Below are 25,375 nucleotides of genomic sequence, written 5' to 3'. Positions count from 1 at the left end.
TCCTTGGTAATCATTTACCAAGTCCTACATTTATATATATGCATCCAGACTCTGTTGTTGCAGTTAGATGTTTCTAGAGATAACACTCAAAATTATCCTTTAATTTTGTTGGATGAGAAAAGGAAAGGTGAAATGTCAAAATGGTTAGCCACTTTGCAATCTGTTTACAAAAAAGGTGGAAGGAGAGCAGTCCATAATTTGCTTGGATGTGGGCATGTGTGAAGTAGTAGCAAGAGATGTATAAAATGGCATGAAATTCAACCAGACCGATTATGGTGCATAACTCGGACAATTTATAAAAACAAGCTGCATATTTTCATTTCAACTTGGCACATTGACTTGACACATTGAAAGTATCTCTCATTTATAATAGGTGAAAAAAGCTAAAGTTGCTTACATAAAAAAAAAAAGTTCACACTAGTGCCACAGCTACAAACTCCCTTAAATCTGCATAAAACCTTTTAATTAATTTAAAGGTCAAATACGGTTCCAGCTATATATTACTTGGCAGGAAAAATACCAAAATGCCAGTTTTAATCACAAAGGCCCCCAACCATTTTGGTTATTAGACTACCAGACCACAATATTATGCCATTGTAAGGTAAAACATTATCTTCAGGCTTTACATGTAGATAGTGTTCACTGATAACTGTTCTGCATTTAACACCATCAGCACTTTTAAACTTACAGCACATTAAAAGCATTGCTTAAAGAAGGCCCAGAACACCAAGTACTTTAACAGTTCTTACCCACGTCTCATAGCATGAAGAATCCGACTGCTGCCACTCTGCGCTGGCAAATGGAGGTGCTTGCATATATTACTTCTCTCCTGAATCAACTGTAACACCTGGTAAACACACACAAACAAATTTACATTTGAATATAGTAATTACAGGCAAACTATTAATAAGAGAGAAAAATAAATCGTTTTAGAATATATACTAATATCACTCTTAATGAAGAAAATCTAAATATTTCAGCCACAAACGAGTAGAAATTATACAGATATTGTGACTCAGTTATAATGACAGTTATGATTCACTTATGTTTTTTTTACAAACCTTTGTGAGTTTGAAAAAAGTATATGTATTTTGTAAAAAGCTGAAAACCTGTAAAAAGAAAAACATTCATAAAAATTTGAAACCATTGAAGGGTTAGTAAATGGTGAGTAATGTTACTTTTTTGGGTGAACTGTCTAACTATCAGCACATCTGCTTTATACTGATTTTAATAAGATCAGCCAGTGGGATCACTTCACTACTTTACATTAGCAATATTTTGCAAAACAATACTGTATACTTTAAGCTCAGGAATAGATCTGAATATCATTCTACAAGGTCCCGGGCTTGCAAAATGAGCAGTCATGTGATGCATGTGATTAGTATAATAAAGCATAAAATTAAATACCAAGGGGATAAAACAGAGGCTTTCCATAGGTGATTATGTTTGGTTGAGCCAGTGGTTTATTTGAAATGTAATGCAACAGTATGACAGCAAAATGACAGGTACGTCATCATTGATATGACATGCTGATTGAAGTCGTTCGACACCTGAGCCAAGCAGAATCAACCTACAATCGAATCGTTGTTAAATCAAAACCCATCCCTATAAAGGTGAAGCAAATGATGACAGAGAAATGTGTCAGCTTTTGCTGTAAAGATATTAGGTCTTTTACAGTTTTTCTCAGTCGCTTTGGTGCGTTTCTCACAACACTAGTGCATTTTTGCACAACATTTAATGCATTCCTCAAAACTATTAGTACAAACTGCAAAACCTAGCTGATAACCTGCAAAAGCGTGTCACCTGCTCAAAATGGATAGTTCATTCCTGAAAAGCAAGTATTCATGTCAATCAAAGTGTCAGTATCATCAAAACGAAACGTCCTGACACCATTGTTTATGAACAAGATAGTCAAATGGCTTAGTCATGTTTTCATTATGACAGTTTACTCAATACATTTTTTCAATGCAAAAAAGTCATATTTTGGTGACACTTCCTGAAAATGCTCAAGACAGCACTGTATATTATTAGAACAGCTATTTGAAAACTACAGTAAAGTTAGACATCACTGCATTGAGTGAGGTATCTGAGTACAAGACACTGAATATGTATGTTTCACATTTTTACTGCAGATGCTCTTTGCAATTCTAATTTATTCCCAGCATTGTGCAAAAGAATAAACACACCCTTATTTACAACAAACATGAACTCCCTTTAGGTAGAGCTGTGCACAACTGTACACAATATTGCAGTACAAATTGGAACTGAGCCTGCAACATACACAGGTCTGTAAATCATTCATCAAATTGTTCAATTTTAAAGATATTTTTCAGTAATATAAAGATTTAAATTTGTTTTAAAAAATTAGCTTGATAGATTTTGACAACTAGTTCAACATTTTTGTATGTAATGACTCAAGTAATGAAATGAGGACTATTAGTTTTATATGGAATGACTATTCAGCATTTACAAGTATAGTTAATTTTGACTGACATGACATAAGCAGATGATAATGTTATAAACAGCAGAGAGTTGTATGAAAGCAATTGATGAATGTCCAAAAGCATTTGCAATTTGTTGAAAAGAATGAGAAACTGCTACTAGGATGTGCACAAATGACTAATTGTTTTGAGAAATGCATGACCTGTTGTGCAAATGTAAATAGTGTTGTGAAAAATGCACCAAAGCGACTGAGAAAAACTGTAATATTGACAAGGAGGTTGAATTTTTTGTCATGTACTGTTGGCTTATTTAGGTTATTATTTGGAGAGCTGGTCGATTGATTGAATGATTGATTGATTGATGTTGGAGGAGATTTTTTGTATTTCTATTGTTCCAGTTTTCAAGTGAACACATAGCCTATGTTAATAAATTATGTTAAAACATGATTTATGACAGAAGCTGTGTGCATGCATACATTTGAATAATTTCAGGCAGTAAACAGGTTCGGACTTTTAAAAAGCTGTCAATCAAAATGTCTACCTCGAGCCAAATTCTGTCTGGCTCTGGCCCTGTCGGGCTTAACTTGTAAGGCCGGATTACAGCTATGGTGGCAACAATACAGTGCAATCGGAAAGTATTCATAGCACTTCACTTTTTCCACATTGTTTTATGTTACAGCCTTATTCCAAAATGGATTAGATTTATTTATTTCCTCAAAATTCTACACACAACACCCCATAATGACAATGGGAAAAAAAATATTTTTTTGAAATTGTTGCAAATTTGTTAAAAAATAAAAAAAACCTGTAAAATCACGTGCGTAAGAATTCCAACCTTTGCTCAATACTTTGTTGATGCACCTTTGGCAGCAACTACAGCCTCAAGTCTTTTTGAATATGATGCAAGCTTGGTACGCCTGTCTTTGGGAAGTTTTGCCCATAACTATTTGCAGTACCTCTCAAGCTCTATCAGGTTGAATGAGAAGTGATATATAGACAGGTGTATGCCTTTTCAAATCATGCCCAATCAACTGAATTTACCACAGTTGGACTTCATTTAAGCTGCTGGACATCTCAAGAATGATCAGAGGAAACACAATATATTTGAGATCAGTTTAGAACTTCACGGCAAAGGCTGTAAATTAGTTTTAGTTTAGTTTAACACAAATGTCAATGTTGAGGTTCAGTTCACCGTTGAAGACTGGAGAGCAGCTCTACTAAAGGAATCAAGCTGAATCAAGCACACCAGAGATGACAGTTAGGGTGACACCCTAACCCTAACAAAAATTCCATCAACCGGCAGAAATGAAGAAAAATCTTGGGAGAAACCATTCTCAGCCAGAGCAACCAGCCATCATCTGGCCAAACAAAAAAAAACATAATTGTGAATTCTGCCGAAGGACTGTGTCAGACAAATGTCTGCTCTATAACAATAGAAAATCAGAATCAGTTTTATTGACAAGTGTGCTTCACACACACAAGGAATTTGTTTTGGCTACAGAAGTTTCCAGTGTACATAAAGTGACAAGTGACAACACAAAACCAGACGGTGTTTGAAGTGCAGAGGATGGATTGGATGACAGCTGAGTAGAACTGCACGAGAAGCTCCTGTGGCAGGTTAAACTTCCTCAGCTGACGAAGGAAGTACATGTACAGTTTCTGCTGGGATTGCATCTAATAGAGTCTACGTGAATGTCCCACGTCAGATCCTGAGAGATGGTGGTGCCCAGGAATCTGAATGACTCTACTGCAGTTCATGATGGTGAGTGGGGGGAGTGCAGGGGGGTTTCTCCTGAAGTCCACTATCATCTCTACTGTTTTGAGCGTGTTTAGCTCCAGGTTGTTGTATCTGCACCAAAACGCCAGCCGCTCCACCTACTGTCTGTATGCAGACTCGTCACCGTCTGCATACACTATATAACAATAGTTTCTCTGCATTTGCACTGTAGGGCCCACAATATGTGTTACTATCATTTTTACCATTGAGTGTCACTGAATTTCTACAGCGATAGATAAACTACAGCGATACTTTTCATGCATGTTGTGTAGCCATTATGTCTGATGATTTTCTGTGGAGCTAATAAATAATTTATGTTGATGCAACAGAATAGAATTTTCTATAAATCTTGTATAATCTTGTATTTATCAGTCCTTTTCATATATAACATTATGTCACAGCTTTTGATCAGTTGTGAGCGAATTGTTTCTCAACAGTGTTCTTTTTCTATTTGCTGATGTTTTGGTTGAGTGCTTTCAATGTTAAGGTTTTATTTTTTGCATATTTCTTTCTTTTATTTTGGAAAGGTACAAGTCAATATTTCAAATTTGTGGAGAGTTTGATATGGAGTTGACTAATCATCAGGCTACTATAAAAAAAAAAAACATTGAAACTTGTGACATTTAATGTGATGGGTCTATATTGAGTTTATGCATATCTTAAGAAGCTAGCAAAAAGAAGCAGAAATTATTTTTTCTGCAGAAAACAGATTTGACAGAGGCTGGGCATTAGAAATTAAAAGAAGAATGAGTAGGCCAAGTATTTGCACCATTGTTTAATTCCACATGAATCAGTGCTGCTGTATTAATACATAAAAATTTATCATTTACATAATCTGTCTTCGACATATACAAGGACATATTTATTCTGGACAAAGAACAATTTTAAGTATTTATGCTACAAATATTGATGACTGTTTGTTAATTTAAAATCAAGTGTTCATTGTCTTTTTTTTAGAAAATATACTTGATAGATTTTCAACTAAATCAGTGCCTGCTAACGAAGTAAAGTGTACCGTTTCATATGGATGTTGGATGTATTTATTGGATGTATGGAAGCTGGAACACTCACAAGATAGACACTACTATTTTTATTCACATCATAGATTTAAATAAAGATTACACATGAAGTTCAAAAACAATGTTTCCCGGAAGCTCGGGTACTTGATATTGCTTCCCAAACTTCAGCTGTTCTTAAACATGCAAAAGAAATTGAGACAGTCATACTGCATGCTAGCGTAAAAAAATATAAATATTTGTTATAAATATAAATAAATATTTAAAAAAGACAAAAAGGGAAAGTTTAAAATTGGTTCAGTACGTATCTTAGAGAAAGGACATTTATAGTAAACATAGATCACTGTTGATCATAGGATCATGCCATATTATATGGTGTTCCTCAAGGTTCTATCCTTGGGCTGATTTTATTTTTATTATATGTGCTTCCTTTTGGTTTAATTCAGAAATATAGCTTAAATTATCATCTTTATGCTGATGCAATAAAAACACTGTTGCAAAAGAAAATTTGTCTAACTGCATGTTCAATATTGTACAATTGATGACATTTGAGGTTGAAAAAAGATTAAACCAGAAATTCTTATTGTGGGTAAAAAAACCTGAGTGAGAGAGGATTGAAGCAGAATTGTGTACTATACTGTAGGTTTACAATCTTAAATAATTAAACAATGCGTGTTATTTTCGACTGTGATCTTAATTTTAAATTTCATATTACCCAGTTACAAAAATATGTTTTTATCACTTGAGAAATATTGCCAGAATTCATTCATGTAACTGATACAACATGCAGCAACCAGAGTTTTAATAAAATTTTAAAAAATGAGGTCATGTAACACCACTGTTAATGGAATTACCAGTGCACCAAATGGTAGATTAGGTGTAGTTCGGTTGATTTGGTCCGGACCAAGGGCAATAAACTGTTGTAAACTTCTAAGAGCCCCCAAAACCAGGGAGAATCTTTCGATTGTCTTCAAAGCAGAATCTTTTCAAAGCAGAAATGCTTTTTTGTCCGCTTATGGTGCGCACTCGAGTTAGATTGCTGCATTCGCACCTTCACAAATGAACTGCACCAAGAGGGAAAAAGAACTTTAGTGCGATTCAACCGAACAAAATAAGGCCCTTAAAGGGAACCTATGGTGAAAAATCTACTTTTCAAGCTGTTTGGACAGACATGTGTGTAAGTATAGTGTATATACTGTCATATTGGGGTGAAATAAACGAACCCAGTCCTCTTTTTTTTTCAAATTTAACTACATAAAAACGGAGGACCAATGGAGTGGTTTTTAGATCGACCGCAACTTTACGTAGGAGTGCAGTCCCCCCACCCACCAATATTGATTGATAGCTGAGCGCATTAACATGTCTCCGTAGTAATGCATAAAATCATATCGACAAGACAGGACGAGCGCAAAGCAACTGGAAAAAAGGTCTGTTCAGTTTGCTAGGATCATTAATCATCATCAGACGTGATCAAGAGTAAGTTTTACAAGTTCAACATGTTTTAAAACGTGTGCACGTGTGTAATGAAGTATAGCCATTCACTGCAGATTCACTTCATCAGCACAGCCTCACTCACTGTCTCTCTCACTGTGCGTCTGCGCTATGTATGTGTGTGTGTGTTTGTGTGTCTGACTGTCTACGTTATTTATGTGTGTGTGTGTGTGTGTGTTTGTGCTATGTGTGTGTATGTGTCTGCGTGTCTACGCTATGTATGTGCGCGTGTGTCTGCGCTACGTGTCTTTGCTATGTGTGTGCGTGTTTGTCTGAGCTACGTGTCTTTGCTATGTGTGTGTGTGTGTCTGCGCTGTGTGTGCGTGAACTCATTGTTGCAACTCCACAAAAAATGCATCAAATACTGATTGATAGTTCTTATTGTAGTATTTCTCACAAACGTTACGTGAGATCTGCTTCCTGAGAAAGCCGAGGGCGTGTTGAGGCATGTTGCCGAAAGGCACGTAGGAACAGTGGACAGGGAGGACTTGCCTTTAAAGGCCCAGTGCAAAAAAAAAACAGCAACAACCTTTTCCCAACTATAATACAGACATTTCAAACAGCTATAATAAATACTCTGATGGGTTTTGAGCTGAAACTTTACAGACACATTCTGGGGACACAAAAGACTTATAATAAATATGAAAAAATGGGTAACCTGTGTGCCCTTTAAGAGTGTTTTCACACCTGCCTTATTTAGTTTGGTTTGGTTCCTCTGGGTGCGGTTCGTTTGAGCAGGTGTGAATGCAGCAATTGTACTAATGTTTGCACCAAGACAGACCAAAAAAGCGTACCGAGACCTCCTTGAAGAGGTGGTCTCAGTACGGTTTTAAACGAACCCTGGAGCTGTTCTTTTGTGGTGAGAATATAATTCGAACCAAAACAGACTTGACTGCAAAAAGTACTGTGCCTTTTGGAATAATTCAGCTGCCGTAGGCCGATGTGCTGTGCATTAAGGGATATGGAGGAAAATTATTTGTTGACAGTGTTTTACCAACAGAGAGAGAGAGGAAAAAACATTACCTGATGGATTGTTGGTAATATTTCCGCAAGATGACTGTTCTGTCCTTAACATACTGTCCCTTAGTGATTGTTTTGACAATTAACAATCCCTACACTCAATGATATGCAATGATATGCAATGACAATGATAAACTCCCTACCCTCACATGACTCTGAAGACAAGAAACTCATTTGCCAACAGGTTTAATGGTCGTAATCGGTAATGGTTGTCGGTAGGTCGGTAATGGTTGTAATGGTTTAACCATTTACAAAGTGAAACTAAAACACTACTTGTAAGAATTACCCGTGCAATACACAATAATTATCTTGCCAAATTAAATATTAAACATAAATTCTGCTTTCATCAAATATATTCCAGCACAATGACCATGTCGCAGTTTAGAAAAAATGAATTCACGCTTCCTCCTGAAGTGACGTGCGATGCATTACAACATTGTTTTCCAGCCCCGGTCGCGCTTCATTCTAGAAATGTATAGTTTGTCTAAAGTAACATTTTGTATCTGTCATTTCGTTTACTTGCAGGAGTTCATTGACTTTTTCCCGCACGTGAACTCTAACCAATCGATAAACAGTTTAGGAACTATAATCAACAACATCTGGCCAATGAGAGATCTGGATTTTGTCAGATGACTGCATTTTGGTTCTTTTCAACTGGTTCAGAGCAAAGCCAGCAGTGTGGTGTGAAAATGCAACCATGCATCATTTATTTCCCTTGGTCCGGACCAAATGAAGTGAACTACAGATGTGAAAGCACTAGTTTGTAAGGCACTTAAAGACTGTAAAATATATGGACGTAGTGTCTGTGACGTCACCCATAGGTTTCTGAAGAGCGCAAAAGAAGCCACAAGTAGGCACGGCCAATCGTCGCCATTTTGTTCGCGCGCCATCGCACTCACGCCGGGATACCAAACAAGGGCAAAGGGGCGGAGAGCAGAGCTACAGACGCATGCTGGCATTTTGCTTGGACCTGGCTAGACACACTTTACTTTGGGAAAACGCTTAATACATTATCACCTGCTACTCGTTTGTGTTCTGACTACATGTGCTTGGCTGTGCACTATATCAATAAAGTGTTTAGACTTCTAAGCTTCTAAGTGCGAGCCAGGGCTTTTTTCGGGCCAGGCCAGGCCAGTCCAATCGCCCGGGAGGTTGCTTATTATATCTTAAGTAAAGAAGAGTGTTAAGTGTTTCAGCACATAAGAGCAACACGTAATAAAGCCTTTATTTTGTTGCGCTCAGGAGCTATGCACTAATAAAGCTCTTTATGTATTTAAAATATGCTTTTTTAATTTTACCATATAAAAAAATATAAAAACATACACACTAGTTTGAGGACACAAAACACATTTTGAACGTGCAGTTTTCCCTGATGCGTCTGTAAAGTGCGGCGCAGCTGGAAGACAGAAAAAAGGTTGCCTAGTTTCTGCTTTCACTCACCCCGAAAATGCTGTTTGCATGATTTGATTAATATCATGAGATCCAAATACTTTATAAATAATATTTAAAACCTTTTCCGGTGTGTATTGTTTTTAGAAAATATCTAAAATCTTTTTTTTTTCAGAGAGGCTTTTGAAAAATGAAAGTTATATGGCTTTAAACAGTTTGATATAGTACCTAGTTGTTATAGCTAACTTTTGTTAGTTTTATATTGGTTTATTTATTTAATGTGATTTTATTATTTCCAATATCTGTAATTCTTTAAATTATTTCAATATAGCTTAGGCTATTTTATCTGACACTATTGTTTTGAGCCTAGAAAAGTGGACACGAAATTTGTAAAGTTTAATGTCTTTCTGTTGTAATCATATTGTGTATTATCTCTAAAATAAATAAAAACAATAAAAAAGAAAAGAAAAAAGCCGCTCGCGGCATCAACAGAGCTGTGAAGGAAGCGCTCTTTTCCTCGGTCTCACACACACATACAGGCATTTAAACGCGCACAAACACACCTTTAAAACTTGACAAAAACTCTCGAAAACCTTTACTGTCTATTGTGCCTTTAATATGGTGTAAAGATTATTATGCGTTATTGAATCATCAAGGAGGATGCAGCAAAGAAAATCACTAATAAATTAAAACTTCTTTATTATTTTATGCAAAAGCCTTACATTTAAAAGAGAAACATAAGGGCGATCATACGCCCCCAGACTATAATTTGTTCCAGATGTTTCTTTCCCTTATTTATTCATTTGTTTATGTGTTTGGCGCATGTACTGGCGTGCGATCGGAAATCTGTGCCTGCCTCTCCTTTCACTCCGCCCCGAAGCCCCAGCTGGCCCTCCTTGGCCCAAGGTATTCGGCGGGCCGAAAAAGGCCGGCCGCTGGCCTCAAGAAAGCCCCGATTTGGTCCGATTAGGCCCCAGAAGTGACAGTGGAAATGCGACTGGCCTTGGCTCGCTCGCTTAATGCGTGATAGTGGAAACGCAGCTACTGTATGACAACACTTCAGATGACTGTTTTACTGCCCACAGCTAATCAATCTGTCAGATTCTGGAGTGCATTACAGCTCTAAAGAACATTCTAAATAATAAATTATCTTAAATAAAACAAATACATTTATAGAGATGGTTTACAAGTATATAACTTTACTCATATGGGAAACGGGAGGCCATGCACGTGAATGGTTTGTGAGCACAATTAAGTGCACTTAGTAGAGGTGTGAACCTATACTGGTCTCACGGTTCGGTTCGGTTACGATTATCATGCCATCGATTCGGTTCAATTCGATATCTCGGCGCATCACGGTGCCATGACGATGCTTTCCATATATAGTGTTATATTTTAGGGTGGAGGCTATAACATGCTGTCTGTATAAACACACAGACATACAGCAACACACTGTCTCTCATTCAAACACATTTACAAACATAGACAGCATCAAACAAACAAACACACACACACACACACACACAAACAAACACACTTAAGCCCTTGCAACAGGGAGAGCTCGCGCTTAGCGGAGCAAAAAAACGAAAAAAATAAGCACTTTTCCGACGGTCCCTTACTGAGAGCTCCTCTCAGCGCGAGCTCTGCCGGCTAAAGTAAACGCAGACTGCTCGTAATGTCGAGCGAAAAAAAGATAGACAGCTGTGAAACATAACTAGCTTTGTCTTTCTGTAGGAAACACACTTTAGATCTTTTTAGGGTAAGCGTTTGTGTGTCAGGAAAATCGAAAACAAAACCAACTGAAGCGCGCTCATTTCTGGCGCCCCACTGGATATACAGCGCCCTAACGCCTGTTTCACACCGCAAGCGTCAGCGGCGCGTGAGCAGAGCGTGAGCAGCACGTTTGTCGAGCAGTAGCAGCACGCAGGCGTTTGCCTTTCACACCAGTTGCGTCTGCAGCGCGCAGCTCTTCGGCAGCTGCTGCTGAGATCAACCTATCTTTGTCTATTCTATCTAGTTACCCATGTCTCTCTATATACAAATACACTTTTTAAACTTTTTCATCTGCACCAAGGCCCCACCTATGCTGTTTCGTTAACCTGCAAATATTTATTTTACAAATTTTATAGATCAAATAGTACTGTATGCTTCTAAAGCTAACTTATATGAGAAGTGTCTACAGTCAGAAGACAATCGCCTGTGATATAATGTCATTTGTTTTTTGATTATCAGGTTGCTCTAGACCTAGTTATAATCATATTTATACAATATAGTTATAATGATATTTATACACGATCAAACTTGTGTTAATTTCTCCGCTTCAGTGATGTCCAGCAGCAGAATAACAGCTCGTTAATTCATGCTCGTGCAGATGATGAGACGGACAAAAGTAATTAATGCATGCCATTCTTTTACTTATTTTCGTGTTGTCAGATTCACAGTGCAAACAGCTCCCGGTAGGAATAATTCGAGTGAACATAAAACAAAGCCGATTAAAACTTTCTTGCTCTGCTTAGCTGCACAGAACACAGCGAGCTCACATAATCCAGCATGCGTGTCGCACTACACTACCCACAATACACTGCGCTATGGACTACAAATCCCGTAAATATTCCATTTCCCCTCTCCTACAACACTAGTGTGCAACTTAAGCAAAACTGATAGTAAAATTGTTTTACATTTGGTTTTGTAGTTCGGGCCTAAATAAATGTTTGTTGCCGTTTTTAATCGTTTTAAGTTCATTTGAATGACTATATATAAACCATTTGACATTATTAACGCATTTATTGGGTAAAATTGCTACTTATTACTGTCATTCAATGTGTTTTGGTCATTCTCAATGCACTGTCACTTTAATTGAGCGTGAGCAGCGCGTCAAAAATAGACCCAGCGCCGAAACTATCGCTGCACTGCTGCTTCGGCGACGCTCACGCCTCGCTCTGACGCGCTGCTGCTGCGTGCGGTATGAAAGCTCTAATCTGTTAACATGGACGCCGAAAACACACGCGCTGCTCACGCTCTGCTCACGCGCCGCTGACGCTTGCGGTGTGAAACAGGCGTAAGCAGTTGCCTATGGTGCCTATGCCACGGGCCGGCCCTGAGTTGGCTGAGTGTTGTAAATAACGGCGCTCACCTCCCTCGCGACAGAGCGCATAGGAGATAAATGACGTCACTACATAATAACTGGTTATGGTTATTACTGAATCGATACCGAATTGTCCGCGTCTGCATCGCAGTGCACCGAAAAAACAATTAATTTTGACACCCCTAGCACTTAGCATCCCATATCATCTGATAATTGTAGGAAATAATCCGAAAAAGGAACTGACTGTGTAAAACCACATAAACAAAACAAAAATAGGATGAGTATGCTGTAGGGATGGGAAGATTAACCGATATGTATCGATACGCGGTCATGCGCGTGCACGATGCGAGTGCATCGGTTGAGCAGCAGAGGATGAATGAAATTTTGGAAGCAAATCGAGATGCATCGGTTTTTGCGAGATGCATCGATTTTTCCGAGATACAGCTTATATTTTAATATAGAATGTATTTTTTATTTATTAACAAGTGTTGTCAACCTGTTTTTGGCGCATAATTTAATCGACCTACATTAAGTAAGCCTTAGCAACGGATTTGCGGATGTGCACACACTACAACTCAGTGTATCAGGTGTGCGGATGAAGCTAGTGGAGCGCCCTCAGAAAGCGCGAGAAGCAAAACAAACATTTTATTCCCCACTGAGTTTTAAATCTAAAGTATGGCAAGCAACATTATGGATTTAAGGATGGACGACATGACAGGACAGATGCAATTTGCAAAATGTGCCGTGCATCTGTAAAATACGCGGGCAGTATGACTAATCTGAAATCTCACTTGAAGCGACGCCACGGTGTTGTTGTGAAAGCATCTTCCAGTGTTTCTGCATCCCCGGCTTTCGCACTGCTTCAACCAGCTCCAAAAGTGGTGAGAAAAGCATTGCAAGTTTTTTTTTTCCGTGCGCAACAGTTTTGTGCGCTCTACGCCAATAACGAATGCTATTGCATTGTTCATCTGCAAAGATATTCAGCCTAGTGTCACGGAGAACGAAGGTTTTAAACACCTCCTCCTGTTAATTTTTATTTAATTATAATAATAATAATATTAATAATAATAATGATAAAAATAATTGGGTGTCACGGTGGCACAGTGGGTAGTTTGACCACCTCACAGCAAGAAGATTGCTGGTTTGTTATATTTTTATTAGCCTGTTGTTTACAGTGACAGTGATGTTTCAAAGCAGCATAACACTGCTAGTTCACAACCTTAAGTTTTGAATAATCAGTGGCAAAATATATCTTTGTAAAACTTGTTTTCATAGTTGAAAAGTTGAATCACAATTCTTGTTGTGCAATGCTAAATTTATTTATGTTGAAAGAGTGCAAATATATACATATTTTTTTAATATATATTGCACTTATACATTCTGCTTATCTTGAAATTACTTAAATAATATGTGCTATATGTTCTAAAATGGCCCTCTACTGTAAACTGACACTCTGGCTCTGAGAGAAGAGCCAGTTTGTAAAAAAAAGTCTTGGTTTTGCTTGGTTAATAAATAATCAAACTCATTCAATGGCACAGCATCCTCTTTCACATCATCTCATAAACTTGATCTAATTAGTTAGTGCTGAAATATCGCATCGTATCGTGATATGGGTGTGAATCGTATCGTGTTGCATCGCAATATGTCACAAATGTATCGCTAATATATCGGATCGTATTCTTTGTATCGAGATGCGTATCGGATCGGCATTATAGCTTAGATGCCCAACCCTAGTATGCTGAAATCAGTGGCTAATCTGCCGGTGTCAGCGGAGGTGAAGTGACGGCGACCAGCGAGACCTAAGTTAGCTGTCAATCAATTGGCCACACCCTTATTTATGCAAACTTAATATTACCTAATATTAAGGAAACTGATGAGTTATAAAAAAAAAAAATTCACCCCCCTCACAGTTGTCATAAAGGGTAATATTAGCTTTATGAACCCAAACCGTTCTTTGTACCAGGCTGTAAACACCTTTTTTTCTGCTGTAAAGTTGGCCATTTAAACAGTGGGCTCAATTAAACTTTGCTATATTATAGAGCCAGAACTTGCGGAATTTCGATGAATTGCAGTTTCAGTTACTTCCTTATTGGCCTCCCGAGGGAGAGCTGGAGGTTAACTTGACACCCTCTACATAACTACATAACTTGACACCCTCTTACGTTGCTCTCTAACGATGGACTTTTAGAATTTCACACTAGAAAGTTAACGTGATCTGGCTGCACCTTTTAGTTACTATGCTTTAAAAATTTGGAATTGTGTCTAATACAGTGAAAGAATCCTCTAGAATTTATGTTTTTAAAAAGCTCATTAAGACATACCTTTTTAAAATTGCACATGAATATAATAGTAAAGTATCTGTATTTTATGTATATATGTATATTGTGCAAGCGTGTGCAATGTATGTAAATTTAAATTGAACCGTATATGAAACAGAAAACTACACTCTCACTTAACTTAATGTATCCTTGCTGAGTAAATATACATTCATTAAAATATCTCACTGACTGTAGTAGTGTACTTGACCATTTAGGCATTGTAGTCTAACAATAAATCTTGAAAAAAAGGTTAAACAAAAGTATTTGTCATCACATCTGTTTTTAGCATCGATAATATTCAGAAATGTTTCTTGAGCAGCAAATCAGCATTACTTGATAATCACCATTATACTAGTTTAGCCTCAAGCACTAAATCCACATCTTAGAAAGATTTTTGAAGGATCAAGTGACACTGAAGATTTGAGTGGTGATACTGAAATTCAGCTTAACATTACAGCTATAAATACAATTTACAGTCACATACAAATTACATCTATATTTACATTATTGACCCATACCTCACAACTTAACTCATCCTTAAATGAGTGCATTTGAACCATACATTTATATTTTTTATTTGTTCAGGCATGATATGCAACTCGTATTCAGTTCAGTCATGTTGTGTTTTTTCTCACTTTTACTTTTGTTTTTAATATCAACTAACAAGGAGGTCAAAGGTTAATCTAAGAACCCTTTAGCTGCTAAACATCTTTATGTAAGTATATTTTTGACTGACTGCTAGACACTTGTCAGACAGTGATGAGCAACAGATGGGCTTGTAAATACAAGATCAGTGAGATGTATGTCCTGAGATAATTATGGATATAAATTCAAAAAGAATTTATTTTGAAATATTGCATAACATTTTGTGATGACAGTTCAATTGTTCTCCATCAAAACAAATGTAGTATCCATCAATACAAATGTAGTATAGTAAATGTAGTTCTGTTTAGTAACAACACTAATGAGCGTAAAAAATCAAATCAAATCACAGTCTGATTTCATTTAATGGCTAGAATCTTATGGGGTAAAAAAACACACGCCTGACACTTGTAGATTTGTAGACACCTTTCAAAAATCAAATAAACAAAGCAAAATATAAAGTAAGTTAATGAAATAAGACACAATATCGTGCATTCCTAAAAATAAATAATACAGCCCTGCACTAACACAGCATGGCAAAAATGTAAGTTCATGCCAACTTCCTACCTCATCAGGGAAGTCTTTAGGGTGTGGTGAGGTGAAGCGTATCCTCATATTTGGATTGATAAGGGACACTCTGTCCAGAAGGTCTGCAAAGCGAAGACCTCCCTGTTTTGTGCGATATACACTCTGAAAGCCTCTGCTGAGTTGAGTGTTTCTCTCAGAACAGGAGAACTGCAATTTAGACAGGTCTCTATAGCTGTTCACATTCTGCCCAAGAAGGGTGATCTCCTTTACTCCCTACAAACAAACACATTGTCTTAAAAACAAATACCTGAAAAGGAGCCACAGGATTATACAATTATTATATTTTTATAACATAGTATTGTAAACTCCACCATTCTACCTGATCCGAAAGCATGCGAACCTCCTCCACAATGGAAGACATGGGTCTGCTCCTCTCTCTGCCACGAGTGAAAGGCACTATACAGTAACTACACATGTTATCACAGCCACGCATGATGGACCTACCATACACAAAACAAGACATTTTCTTTGATTTATTGTTTTAACAGACTTTAGTGATGGTAATACAATGAATCCATGTTGAGCAAAAAAATAAAATACTATACAGTATTGATCCTATCAATGAACCATTTCCTTTAAGTGTGAAAATCTAAAAACAATAAAAAACCTTCTTATGTGTTCACAACTCACACACATTCACCATTTTCAGCAGTTACACAAACTGTAACTATGTTAAATTGGAATAATTTTATTTGTATGGTACATATTATTAATCTTGTAATTAATATTGCCTATAGCAATTGTGGATATTTGCATGTAGCTAACATGTTCAGCCCAGGTTTGATTCTAAGGCAGAACAATGGTAACTAGATTATCAAAGTTTGTAGAGACAAACTTTGAGGCTGGCTTGAAAAAAGCCTATTGGTAATAGTACGTACGTACGTACGTACGTACGTACAGACAGACAGACAGACAGACAGACAGACAGACAGTCTGATGCAGAGTTATGAGGTCACAAAGTTTGATCCAATGTTAAAGGTGCAGTAGGTGATGGTCTTCAGAAACATTTTGTGTTGTGCTGGTTGAAAGTCTCTTCACAGTCCAATAGTAATGAATACTGTAAATGATCTAAACGTGTTTATATGTATTTTTATATTCTGAGTAAGGCATAAAACAAAAAAATTGTTCATCCAATTAAATAGAGTCGGAACGACATCACCATAATTCTGATAAGCAGCTCAGACTGTCTGTCAGCAAATGTAGATTTGGACTTCTGCCCATCTGTTCACGCAGATCTGCCATTCGCGCGTGCACATCTGCATAAGCGGCCGCACAGTCACGAAACAGAACGGGAGAAATCAAATGCTGAATTGAAACTTTAAAAAACCTGAATCAATATTGGAGTTACTTTAGCACGCTCGAGGAAGGACGACACCATGGCTGAAGTATTACTGTTAGACAGGTAATGTTCTGTTTTAAAACTATTTTAGTCAGGCTAAGCTTATGTTAGATTGTTTTCTGTTATGTATGACTTATATGCACAGACGTGTTGTTCAGCCACTGAAATCTCCCGGTGAAAGATTGATGTGATTATTTTCAGTTTCATAAGGTCCTTTTACAGCATCGATAATGTAGATTTAGATTTATTTTACAACAAAACATCAGTAAATAGCGCTATTCCGCCTAACCTGCTTTTTTTGAGCTGAAGTTACTTTTATATTCACATTTGGTCATTTTTGAACAATGACAGCCTTTCTATATACTGTTTACCATGCTTCTCTGAATATTCGCTCTGAAATAGCATGCAAGTGTGGCTAAGTAATAAATGTAATTCCTGCAAGGCGCTGGCACTAACTGTGAGGTAAAAAAAATTATCACATGTGATATTGTGTCCGGGCAACGCAGTGGCGCAGTAGGTAGTGCTGTGGCCTCACAGCAAGGTCACTGGTTTGAGCCTTGGCTGGGCCAGTTGGCAGTTCTGTGTGGAGCTTGTATGTTCTCCCTGCATTTGTGTGGGTTTCCTCCAGGTACTCAGGTTTCCAGTCCAAAGACATGCAGTACAGTTGAATTGGGTAGACTAATTTGTCCATAGTGTATGAGTGTGTGTGTGTTCGAGTGTGTATGGATGTTTCCCAGAGATGAGTTGCGGCTGGAAGGGCATCCGCTGCGTAAAAACATGCTGGATAAGTTGGCAGTTCATAGCGCTGTGGCGACCCCAGATTAATAAAGGGACTAACCCGAAAAGAAAATGAATAAATGAATGAATGAATGAATGATATTGTGTCCACTGAGTCAGGTCCAGGACAACTCTCATCCCTTGATTTTTCTCAGGGGCTCCTCCATCAAGTTTTTGTGTACACTTGAAAGTTCCAAGCATATCAGGAAGTGGCATCATAGGCAGCCTAGATCCTTATACCATAATTTGCAGGTTTTGATGGTATATACTGCCTAAAGGGAAGCGGTCTCTAAATGGCATCAGCTGCTCATCAATGGTGACATTAGGCCCAGGGTTGTAAAATTTCTTGGTCAAGAAGACCATTCAATTTCACCATTTTTTGACGTCCACATTTCTTCTCTTACTGTCTGGTGGGCCTGGAACTGGCTGCTGACAAGCTGGTAATGGAGCTGGCTGCTGATGGGGTAGTCAGCTTCGTTTTGTTACTAAATGGTGCTCAACCTCATTCTCTTCTTCAAAGTCGTCAGACTCTTAATTTTTTAGAAATGTGATGCTCATATTCATCAGAAGCTCCTCTCTAGTCCAGTGGACCCGAACACCTTGTATGTAATGTAAACGCGTGGGGGGAGGTACATTATGCGATCATTGAAAATTTCTTCGGATTTATGTTCTTCACAGAAAATAAGTCAAAGACACTGAATTTCAGGTAAAAAAAAATGATTATGAGGTCACAAGGTTTGATCCAATGTAAAGTCTATGGGATTTTTCCGACAGTCAGATGTTTTTCGGAAAACTGAAAGTCAGATCAGTTGGAAAAGATATGGCATACTAATCAGACCAGTTTGGAGGTCTGGACCAAGTTTGGTGGCCATAGCTTGAAAGCTCTAGGAGGAGATAAAGTTGCAAATTTAGTCTCAAAAGAAGAAGAATAAATAAGTAAATAAAAAAAATTAAAAAATAATAGTAAGATTAGAAAGGATTTCAGTAGTCTGGCTAGTCTTGTAACAGCAAAAACAAGAGCTGTGTAGTGGGTGAGCTACATGCACAAGTGTAAAAAAAAAGCCATATGCACAACTGAATCTGCTTAACTGTACAATTAAATAGATAAAATCCAATGGTATTTAGCAACAGTTCTTAATGGCCTGTTTCCACTGAGTGCTACAGTTCATTAAGTTTCAGTATGCTTTTATGGCCGTTTCCACTGTCAAAAGGTACCTAAAAGTGAACCGTACCATACCACTTTTTGGTTACCCTTTGCAAAGGGTGCCTAGCAGGACTTAAGGGTACCAAAAGGCAGAGCTAGACTCACAGCTGTTTACAGAGATATGTCACTCACTCGTGGACAAGCCAAAATAAAAACAAAGGAACTGTCACATATTAAATACACACCCAAGACATTATACCATAATAATATATACATATAATAACAAGCCATGGTCGACCTGATGTCGTCCCGACCTGGTTGTCTTGATGAACAGCCACAAAGCCAAAAATAACTAAATTTGCTAATTTGCTATTGTTGTTGTTTAACGAGCCCGTCTAAAAGTGTGAGCGGTTTCACCAGAGAGCTCGCCGCGCGTCTATATTTGAAATAAAAAACTTCTTGAGCTTATATTAATAACGTGCGCGTGATTATTGAAGTGCTTCTGATATCTGATCCTTTCAGAAACGAACAAACGCAAGACTGACGCATGAAAAATTAAAGATTGTGTTGGTGACGATTAAAGATACACATGACGGGTTTGCACTGACTGGGCTATTTTTTGTGTTGTTTTTGAACCCAAAAAAGGACTAAATGTATGCTGTGTCAGTAGGCATGGGCCGGTATAAGATTCTGACGGTATGATAACCTTGGATCAAAATATCTCGGTATCATGGTATTGTGATTACTGCTTTAAAATATGTATAAATATATATATATATATTTTTTTTACAAGTCTGGCTAAAAAAACTTTTTTTTTTTACTTCTGCTGTCTTCATTTGTTTCAAAAACAGATTTCTTTACCATTTAAAATGGCATCTTTGGATGGAGATACTGTTGTGTAAAAAAAAAAGGAAATAAAAAAATCTTACACATACCTTGGGAACGGTATTACATAAAATGTTTCAAAACCTTGACTTTTCCAAACCGCGGTATAGCTTGAAAACCATTATTGTCCCTTAGCTGTGTGTAGTGTTTTCTGTAATTGGTACCATATCAGAGAATGTAAGGGTCTGTATGTGTTCATATTGCATTTATTTTTTTTTTCTTCATATAAAATCACAAATGTTGCAGTAGTCTATTTTGCACCAACATTGATCTGCAGTTATAATGAAACCATGTTCATAGAAATGTTAGTAATGAACATTTATACACAAGTATTTATGTGTATAAAGCATCTGTTTTGTGAGTAGTGCTTCTCATATGATATGTGAACAGTCATTACTGCTTTACTTTGACATATTCTATAATGAGAATGACATTGACTGAAACATTCAGACATACACCATTGGTTCCCTTTACGCAATGGGAACGCAAGCCAGATAAATGTGACCCAGTCAGTGGAAATGAGCCATAGTTGTTAAATGCAAGTACAGCAGACTAGAATCAACTTTTAAACAGAAAAATAAATGTTTAATAGCTTTCAGGATTTCAGATAATTCAGATTAAACAAAGACAATTTTGCATAATGGTCAGTGCAAAACACCATAATGCAAATATGTCCTATGAGCAAATAAACAGAAATCATTATATTCTGGTGCTACCATCTGTAAAGTTTCTCACTGCATTATTATTTGAGTCTAGAGCCCTGATTAAACATGCAGTAAGACTCATAATTCTTACCTCTCCTATAACTACTTTTCTCACCAATACCATCACAATGTTTTAATTATCTGCCTACTATTTCTTTCCTGTTGGCTAGTACTCTTGTGGACACCCGTTACACCTGATTAACTGAAGTTGAAGCTGACGCAATCATCATAGCAGCATCAGCCAATGAGATTAGTCCGCAATCGACGACTGTCCGAGCTGGTGTATTTGAATAAAGCGATCTGGTTGGCTGACGCGCCCATAGGTGCTTGAAAACTTGAGAAATTCCCAGCTTCTGCAGTGAGCAATGCCACTGAAGCGGCACCGACAGATTCACAATGTGGTTCGGCAACGCCTGACATCACCCATTGAAAGTGAATGGGAAGCATTGGCGCTGATGCCCCATGTGAATGGGGCATTAGTGATAACAAGCTGCTTTAGCTTAGATCAACTTACCTTACTTTTAGCAGGCCAGTCTGCAGTTCTAAGCTAAAGCCATATCAAAAATGGTTTAAAGGGGATCTTCTGGTTGGGTAATTTTAGCAAGCTTTGCAGCTCAAATTTACAACTTTTTTAAGGTCCCCAATCCTATGGCTGTGTAACTCAGATTAACAAATAATCTGCAATGAGTTCACCCAGTATATAACATATTATCCATTACACATATCATTCATTCTTCAAATCACTCCCTCTCTGCTCCCTCTTCCAACTATTTTTGTTAAGAATGGTTCTATGTACAGGGTCAAGAGGACATTAGGCACCGTGGTCAAGGTCATCGGATTCTGGTAGACTGGGAGGGATACGGGCCAGAGAAGAGAAACTGGACCAGCCCGGGACACACTGGACCACTCACATATATCGATTGACTTTTTCCACTTCTGCAAATCACTCTCCTCATGAGCACCAGGTGACAGTCATCAGGTAGGCATTACTGTCTTAAGTTGGGTTTGTGTTTTTCTCAGGCTACTCTTTTTTTTTTCTTCTTCTTCTTCTTCCTGTTGGCTTATGCACCCATGTACATGTTAGTGATAACAACTGGAATATTTCACCTGTTTCTGTTCACTCTGATCAAATCATTATTTAGTCCATCATGAATCCCCTCTTACCTTGATTATTTACAATTAAAACCAGAAGTTTACATACACTCTAAAAAAAGAAACATAACCAGTTTTTTAAAAATGTCTGATGGTAAATCATACTAAACGTTTACTATTTGCGGATTGTCTTCATTCTAAAACGCCGTTTTAAAACTTTAACGCACTAGTGTAAAAAGGGCCTTAGTTCCATCAGACCACAGGACATGTCTCCAAAAATTATAATTTTTCCCAGTGTAATTAAGAAAATTGTAATCAGGCTTTTTTTGTTGATTCTGGCTTGTTGATTTTCCCATGTTGTCACAAAAGGAAGCAGAGTGTTTGAGGTTTTCCTTAAATACCATTCTACAGTTATGCCTCCAATTAACTCAAATGTTGTCAATTTGCCAATCTGAAATTTCCAAAACCTTGACACCATCATCTGAGCTTTTTCAGAGACATAATAATCTTATTGTATGTAAACTTGACTTTAAAGAAAAGTAATAACAATTTCTCAAAAAATATCTCTCTCATTATTTTGCTATTAAGCATAACAGAAATAAATTTGATAATCCTAACTTACCTAAAGGAGAAAAAGTTTAGTAACATTAACATCTGACTTTTTATTATTATTTTTTTTGTATGTGCCTTTTAAACAGTGTGTGTGTAAACTTCTGGTTTCAACTGTATCTAGGGTTTTTCCACACATTTTACCCTTGGTCACAATAAAGCCTGGATAAATGAAAACCTGATTATCTATAATCACATTTCACACTCATAACATACCTGGGGTTAACAAATAATCGTGTGTATTCTTTAACAGATGTTTCAAACTAAACTTCTAAAAGCTAGGTTAACATTCTTTTTTTTTTAATATTTGCAGTTTGACTTTGGAACCTTTTTACAACTTTTTTTCAAGTGGAATAGCATTTCAGGGCTCCATTGCACTGCTACTGTGCTGAAGAGTTTGAATGACAAGGATTACTCTTCATTATTTTTTTATTGCCATTGATATTTGCAATATTGACTATTGCTTTCAGTTCTAATGTTTTTAAATGTTTAAAAGATTAAGCTTAAAAAAAGCTTTGGAATTTCTTTCATTTCTTTTGAAACTACAGAATGAACTGCCATTTACTAATACGCAAAATTTACTGACATAAAATAAAGCATTACTTACACAAAGGCACTGTGCCCCTCCAGAGTCTGATGGACAGGAATGACATCAGCATATGTCTCCTCTAATGATAATAAGACATTGCTAGCCCGCTGGCCTCCATGAGCAAGAGACAATAACCGAGGAAGATCTCTGTATGCATCTGGCCCAGCTAGTACATCCACCAGTTTCTCCTGGTCAAGTAACTCTGATTTCAGTCTTTCCGCCATGCATCCTACAAAAAAATCATAACATATATGCAGTAAGGTTTGTCAAGAAGGATGGCCATGTTATGGAACCATAATAGTGACAATTCGGTTCCCTCTCAATCTATCACTACTGATTAGAATTGAACGACAATCACAAACCAATGGAAAGCATATGAATGTGGGGAGTGCAGCTCTTACAGGTTTAGACACTCTGCAATTAGGACTGTAAAGGGTTGTCTGGAGAGAAAGCTTGTTAGACATTGCTTCAATCCTTCATTCAAGACTTTACAGAAGCAACAACTTATCATGCATGCAAAGAGATTCAATGGTATATGGTGCGTACAGATTGGTTATCTGGGTTTCCCCATCCCTGGGCACTTCCATGGCACCCCGCTCCTTCAGTGCTTCACAGCACCCGCAAAGTAGTCTATCAGAGCAGTTTCCTCTAAAAGAGCAAACCAGTCGATGAACACATCTTTTTAAAGATGTTGTCTCAATCATGCATTTCTCGATGTGGTGGTTTATTGCCACTGGAGGATGGTCATGAGCATAGTGTAGCATGTCTGGGCATCCATCATGAGAACTTGGTCAGTGATGATGCTGAGTTCAATCACTGTCCATTCAAAACATGTAGGTTTTTTATGTTGCTCGTGGTCAGAGCTTACACTGCTGCAGGCCAGGCTGTCTCTGCATTACATGACATCATGTATCATCGTTTTCAGGTGCTGGCCGAACTGCTTGTGGGCGTCCCTTCCCCAGGGGTCATACATAACCTTCAAACGGCTACTGACTTTGCTCTGATCACCACTAAAGCAGCTGCCCATACCCTGGGGGAGCACCACTTTTGGCTGAACCTGGCTAATATAAGGGGTGTTGACAATGTTCGCTTTCTTGGCGCCCCATATCCCAGACTAGTCTACTCGGAGACACTGACAGAGACTTCACCAAGGAGTTCTCACCAGTGAAGGAGCAGTCCAGTGCCAAAAAGGAGGACAACTACCTGTGGCCAAAGACTGCTAAGCTGACAGCTGCCATGGCAAATATTTCTCATCGTTCCTCCACCGATTCCCTCTCCATCGGGACAACGGCATTATCATTATCACATGAAGGTGACGTCCCAACCTCAGGGAGCCGCTAAATACATTAAATGGACTGTGAATCAAAGCACTGCTTAGCTCATCATGGTAGGTAATTCAGAAGATCAGACTAGGCTACGCAATTCAGTTATTCCGATAGCCTCCTAATTTCAGAGGTATGCAATTTACTGCGGTGAAGCAGTAAAAAGTACAAAAATCTTTTTCCTCAGGCTCTCACTGTCTCCATGAATCTTTATAAATGTTGAAGCAGTTGAAAATGCACAGGGACACAGTGCTCGTGCACCTGAGCCAGTTGGCACTTCAGGTCAGCTGAGAGAAGAGGAGAGCATCTCTTTCCTCTGTATGGAGCTAGACTGGTGCTGCATGTGTACATGGACAAAATTCAGAGCATAAAGTCCTCTGAGCAACTCTTTGTCTGCTCTGGCAGAAGGGAAGTGACATATTTAAACAATGGTTGTCCAATCAGGGTGAGCCATGTCCCGTGGGAGTGAGAGCACATTCTATCAGAAGCTTCAAGCTATCATTGCTTGGCTACGGTGAGTCTGCCCTACATAGGTGGACCCATAGACATTATATAACATATAGCCAGACGCTCATGATTTGATTTGGTCCGTTGTTCCAATATGTCAACGTGGCTGCCATCTTAAACCGGACATCAGTGTGCCATTAACAAATGCAACTGAGCAGAGGAGCTGCCGTTTTCTTAAATATAAAATACAATAATGCCTATATTTATTAACTGATTATAATTTTATGGTGATAGTTTCTGTGCCATAATACTACTACATACTACAAGATAGAAACAACTGAAATACTAAAATACTAGTGTTCTAATATTTTGGGCTCTAATCCTACATGAAACAATACTATAGTAATTTATAGCAAATGCTATAGTATTTTTGAACCATACTATAATAAATTGAATTTATCTTGTGTGATCCTATAGTTGCTATGGTAACAACATTTCTACAATTATAGTATATATTATACTATAATATTCCACGTTACTGAAGTAAAAATAAAGTATACTTCAGTATTTAGTAGTTTATCAGATCAATTATAGTATGATAAAATGTTCATTAGCAAAGGGTTGTAAATACTAAAATGTATAAAGTGTAATACACTTAGCATATAGTTCAAAATAACTGTAGCATTTAGCAAACTACTAA

General features: G+C 37.7%; 1 protein-coding gene across 3 annotated transcripts in view; it reads right to left on the bottom strand.

Annotated features, from left to right (window-relative positions):
* Positions 1 to 25,375, bottom strand: part of cdk5rap1 (CDK5 regulatory subunit associated protein 1) — a 106,719-nt gene that overhangs the window by 51,017 nt on the left and 30,327 nt on the right. For all 3 annotated transcript variants that reach the window (XM_073915972.1, XM_073915973.1, NM_001110379.2), the window contains 4 exon segments: positions 22,925 to 23,135; positions 16,087 to 16,207; positions 15,747 to 15,980; positions 750 to 847 (listed from right to left, as the gene is read on the bottom strand). In XM_073915972.1, coding sequence (XP_073772073.1) covers positions 750 to 847; positions 15,747 to 15,980; positions 16,087 to 16,207; positions 22,925 to 23,135 — 664 coding nt within the window.

Source organism: Danio rerio, chromosome 11 (assembly GCF_049306965.1).
Source record: "Danio rerio strain Tuebingen ecotype United States chromosome 11, GRCz12tu, whole genome shotgun sequence".
Taxonomy (NCBI): domain Eukaryota; kingdom Metazoa; phylum Chordata; class Actinopteri; order Cypriniformes; family Danionidae; genus Danio; species Danio rerio.
The sequence above is the reverse complement of the archived record's forward strand: the minus strand, read 5'-3'. Positions and strand labels throughout refer to the sequence as shown.